Source organism: Humulus lupulus, chromosome X, assembly GCF_963169125.1.
Source record: "Humulus lupulus chromosome X, drHumLupu1.1, whole genome shotgun sequence".
NCBI lineage: Eukaryota > Viridiplantae > Streptophyta > Magnoliopsida > Rosales > Cannabaceae > Humulus > Humulus lupulus.
The window spans coordinates 9,937,058-9,943,009 of NC_084802.1; the positions used below are offsets into that span (position 1 = coordinate 9,937,058).

At 37.6% G+C, this 5,952-nt stretch overlaps 1 protein-coding gene across 1 annotated transcript; it reads left to right on the forward strand.

The window, feature by feature from the left end:
- The first annotated feature begins 4,225 nt into the window (after positions 1–4,225).
- Positions 4,226–5,722, forward strand: LOC133804788 (putative gamma-glutamylcyclotransferase At3g02910). Its single transcript, XM_062242921.1, has one exon. It carries the CDS (start codon positions 4,402–4,404, stop codon positions 4,942–4,944), a length of 543 nt encoding a protein of 180 aa, XP_062098905.1. The 5' UTR covers positions 4,226–4,401; the 3' UTR covers positions 4,945–5,722.
- Positions 5,723–5,952: the final 230 nt, after the last annotated feature.

Consider the following 5,952-nt stretch of genomic DNA (forward strand, 5'->3'; position numbering starts at 1 on the left):
CTGTAAATCGTTGAGTAGTTGACACTTGGGATCCCAATAAATTGTTTGGAAATATTTACAACATATAATTTACAAATTTAAGTCGACTAGACGACAAAATCTAGGTTTTAATACAACCATCTCCCAAAACCACTGGCCGTGGCAGCCAGGCAGGCCAAACATGTACATGCCGCTTCACGCTCTCCGTACTCATGGCTGGTTGACTTTCCCCTTGCCCTTACCTGCACCACAGATTACCCGTGAGCCGAAGCCCAGCAAGAAAACCCTCACAAGCAGTTAACATATACATAAAAAACACTTAATAGTTAGACAGGCCATCAATAGGCTAAACACATACGGCCATGCCATCCTAGGCGCTTTACCAGGCCCTGGGTTCGTGGTCCACACCATGAGGATATCCCAGGTATCCTTTAGGGTCTCACACTACAACTCGCACTCCACGTGCTCAACGCTGCTCCCGACCCCTTGCCGTACTCGGCCTTCCACTCAACGTGCCGAACGCCGTTCCCGGCCCCTGCCGACCTTGGTTTGCGCCGTTTCCGGCTCTCGCCGAACATTCACATAATCGTATTCATAGCATAACAAACATATACTGAATACTAACAAATTCAATCAAAGGGCTACGCCCTGCAATTCAAACATATTGGGCTTAACCCTGCATACAAGCTCTGTGGGAACAATGGTTTTCTTACCTGTATCCCGAGCTTTCCAATGCACCAAGGCCGCGAACACGGTCCTCTAACCTGAGCCTCTCCGGAGACCTAGTCACAACACATATAAAGCATCATTTAATACTAACTAATCCAAAACCACTTCCTGGGACCAATCCCACACTCTTGAAATCCCCAAATTCCTAAAACAACTCATCGGAAACATCCCCCGAACCCCTGGAGCAAAAGCTCAAAATTGCAAATTTCCACGTTCTGAAAATAGAGGGCCGCGGCGCCCAGCAAGTCAGAGAGCACTCCCTTCCCAGAAACAGCCTTGCGCCGCGGCGCCCAAGAACAGGGCCGCGACGCTCCTTCGCGAACCCACAATTCTGGGTTTTCTCTTGCATTTTCCCCGAGCCAAAACACTCCCAAATCTACCCCAAAGCATACCTAAGTCCCAAATTCAATTCAAAAACCCACATAGACCATCTAACAACTCAGAAACATTAACAACAAGCCCAAATACACAATCAAATCCCCAATTCATAAATTGGCTTGAAACTTTATGAAACTTAAACTAACAAACAAGAAACTTGATTTACAGCAGCTAATACATAACAGAGATGCATAAAACCCTTACCTCAAGTAGAGATTCACCCCTGAGCCTTCTCCAAGTCCAACTCCAAGCAAATCCCTCTTATTCCCAAACTGAATCTAAGCAAGCTTCATCCCCAAGAATCCACCAAAAAACCACACATATCAGCTGTTAACCTTACTATTTCTCTGAAAAACTCAATCAAGATACTGAATAAAACTTCCCTTTGAGCCTGGGTCAATCCCCCAATTCCCAGCCTTGAATCCCTTGAACTTTAACCTAAAATCCTTCAAGACCAGCCACCTTAGAGAGAAAGAAAGAAAACATCGATAGAGAGAGACACAGAGAGATTAGGTTCCCTTTTTTGTTCTTCTATCTTCCTTTGCTAGCTGATTCTAGAGTCCCAGCTCCCAAATTGAGCTTATCCATCTGCCAAAAATGACCTCAATACCCTTCCATCTAACCCATACTCTAACTAATCCTCAAGGACAACCTAGAACTTTCCCAACTTCTTACAAATATACCATTTTATCACTTAAGTTAGTTATCCTCACTGGTTACCAATGGTTACTCAAACCACTAAAATACCATTAACCAATACTTACAAATCCCCAACCTCAAGTTATAATGTTCCCAAGATACCTCTAGGCTCCTCCCGAGCCGGGTATTTGACCCCGTTGTGACTTTTAGACTATTTAGCTCCCTAGGACCGTCTCGGAACGTGCATCACGAATATATCTCCGTTATATCAACAACATCACATATATTACATTTATGCCCTCAACGGGTTAAAATTACCAGTTTTCCCCTAACAACCAAATGGGCCCACTAGCAAATTTATTTCACCTAAACATGCATTCTAACCACATATTCATTAAGTTCACATAAATTAATACAGTTTAACAATTATTGCCCTTTAGGCACACTAATCAAGGCTCCAAACCTTATTAGCAATTTCAGGTCGTTACACACGGGGACCATTATTTTGGTGGGATCGATTATGAAGTTCGGACCAAATGGCAGAGGCATCATCAAGGTACATGACGCTATCAAAAATTTCACTGGAAACAGCGTGAAGAATCCAAGAAATGACCATGCTATTACACCTACTCCAGGCATCGTAGTCATCATCTTCAGGATTGGGTTGAGTGATCTTTCCATTGACAAACTTCAGTTTATTCCGAGCAAGAAGAGCAACAGTCATGGAATGTTTCCAGGAGCTATAATTCTCACCTCCAGTGAGGATTTTGGGGACTAAATTTGCACTAGGATGATCACTATGAGCCAGAAAATATAGATTCTGAGCATCGTCATTAGAAGAATGACAAGGTTGATCAAGAGTGGAAAAACGATTCGTATTAGTTGACATCGTGGCATCATTGGAGACATTCTGAGAACCACTACTAGTGCGAGGAGCACCTCCAGTACGAGTACGAGCCATGGATTTTGAGAGAAATCCAAAAACAGAGTTGGAGAAGAAGAGAAAAAAATGAACCAAGAGCTTCCCTAATCTGATACCATTTTAGTAAAAATAGAGAAAAGAAATGAAATAATTCTGTATTTGTTGAATATGGTAAAATGAGTACAGTAGGTCTTATATACACTTTAGCAATAAACTAACTAACTGATTACAACTCATAAGCTAAACAAACTGATTAACAACTTAATAACAAACTAGTTAACTACTTAACTAACTTGTCTTAAGTCTAAAAGTCTCTGCTTTGACCCCTAAACAAGCTGGTCGTTTTTATAGTTACAGATAGATTCCAAAAGCAAATCGAAAATTTAGATTAATTATTGTTTGGTTGTTGGAAGTCTGTCAATGTATTTGCAGCTGAACAAAGGCAAAGCAAATTTTCCATTAGATTCATTTATTGGGCATGTAATCACAATAGAGAAATACAATTATTCCTCAAGGTAAAAGCTCCACTTTGCCAACCAAATTTGTTTCCACCTCTTATTTACTCAGCACCCTTCTCTTACATCAAATATGAGAGTAGGCCTAATCACAACAAACATCATCACAATTAGACATATTAGCTTATTTAAGTTATGTTATATATAATATTTACTTGTTACTGAGAAAAGAAAGGAAAAAAACTTACCAATTTACTCTACTTGAGGGCATAGAACGTTTCAAGGTTAGGAACATATGTTTCCAGAAGTTATATACTCCACTCAAAGTCAGTAGCCCTCTCAGTGTAAATCTGCCACATGTAAAAGTAACGATTCCCTAGTAGACAGTGTTAGAAAAAAATGATTTCAAAGTTGAGCGGCGAGTGTTCGGTGAAGAAAAAAAATCACCTGTCTCCAAATTTCCTGTCTTCTCTATGTCCCACAAATTATTTAAAGACACCTCATTTATTTATTTAATATATATTTAAATTATTTATAACTTTCTCTTTTCCCAACTATACATAAATATAGTATCTTAAAATAATTGGTAAGACATGAAAATAACGTAAAATTGGAGACAACATATATTTTTTCGTTCGGTGAAAGGGTTCAGAGAAATGAAAGAGGAAAGTCGTTGTAACGTGGTTTCCAATAAAATACACTAAAATACAAAAATCAAATGCACCCAATCCTATTATAACCACACAAATTACAACTATCAGATACAAAATCAATGGCTAAAAAAAATATCCTCACGTGTAAGGGCCTCTATATATACATTGGAAAAGTGAGAATTCATTTAAGTTTTATTGGTGTGGTATTCAATATTCTTAATTCGTGAATAGTTTTTGGCATTATTTATTTTTATGATTATGTATATTGTAATTATTTAGAGCATTTTATAAATTTTCAGAAAATTTTAAATAATTTATAGTACTAAAAATTAAGTTCAAATATATTACTTTTCATGTGCATACAAAAAATTAATTTAGTATGCAATAATATTTTTAAACTTAATTTTCAGTATGGTACAAATTTACAAATAATCTAAATAACTGTAATATACAACATAGTCACGGTGAATAGCACGATAGCCCACCGGCTTAAAGTGAAGCCCATTGTCCTGTATATGTATATGATAGTTTCTTTATGGAACAAAACAAATATAAGCTTTCCTTTCGAGGGCAGCAGCTTTTTAAGTGACTAAAATAGGGCTGTCCAGAATTGGTGAGCATTCATTCATTTATATCTGAATCTCAAATGGCTGAACCGTCCAACCTCAAGGACGAGGCGAAACGAAGCCTAATCTTCACCTATGGCACACTCAAGCGTGGTTTTCACAACCATACACTAACTCAAGATCTCATCTCCCACAAAGACGCTGTTTACGTCGGCGATTTCGTCACCCATCAGCCCATCCCCCTGGTCATCGGCCCCCACGGCATCCCTTACATCATCAACGACCTTCCTGGATCGGGTCACCGAATCAAGGGTGAGCTCTATGCCGTCACGGGCCCTGGCCTCGCCCGCTTAGATGATCTTGAAGGCATCGCTATCGGCCACTATGAGCGCCTTCCGATTCAGGTGGTGCGAAATCTTAGCGACGACGACGACGTCGTTTCTGCTGAGGCCTACTTCGCGCACCGAAGCTTTGGGCATGCCCTGTGGGAGAGAAATGGGAGAGAGAGTCTGAGTGAGTATTCGGAGATTGAGGGGAGAAGGTTGGTGTACAAGCCAGACCATAGCCGGAGCATTCTTGAAGACGTTAGCCTTTTTCTGGCCGGAGCATCCGATGGGAAGTGAAAATGGACTGCACTGGGAAGTTTCGGAATTTGTGTTAGATATTATTATTATTATTATTTATTTTAGGGAAATTTGCGATCCATTTTGTTCATTTTGTTGCTAATAAGTAGCCAATTTTTAAAAATTGCTGCATTAATACTCAAAATTTCAATTTGTAGATTCTGCCGTTGGTACCCACTTAACAGAGTTATTATTAAGGACACGTGTACTGTTTTGATAATTCTTCTTTTTTTTCACCTAATTAATTAAGTAAATATATAAAACTAATTAAAATAAAAATTAGTACTCTAAAGTCTTACAGACAGATGACATCTGATAGTAAGTACTCTAAAGTTTCCTCTTGGACTTTTTATCGGGCTAAAAATAAAGCTAGACACATTATTGATGGTACTTATTGTATTTTCTTAATTAATTAAGTGAAAAAAAAGAAGAATTATCAGGATAGTACACGTGTCCTTAATAGTAACTCTATTAAGTGGGTACCAACGACAGAGTCTAAAAAGTGGAATTTTGAGTATTAATGCAGCAATTTTTAAAAATTGGGTACTTATTAGCAACAAAATGAACAAAATGGGTATTTATGCCGTAATTTTTAAAAATTGGGTACTTATTAGCAACAAAATGAACAAAATAGGTATTTATGCCGCAAATTTCCCTTTATTTTATACATGTGTATGGTGTTTATTTTTATCTTTTTATTTTGATAAAGCTGAATAAGAGACTGCAATAATCCGAATAAAAATCACCTGTTTTGTTAATTCATTTCTTGGAAAAGTCATGTCTTATACCCATTTAAATAAATTATTTTATTAAAATGTATTATTGATTAATTTTTATTAATTTACATAATGTCCTATCAATAAAATGTGTATTTATTTTTATTGTATATGCAACTTATAATATTTTTTTGTTTTAATTTTTATAATTATATATATCTTTTGCATAATCTGCTTTCTTTCCTTTTTATTTGTAAGGATGAAAATTTGCTTTCTTCGTAAAACGTATTGA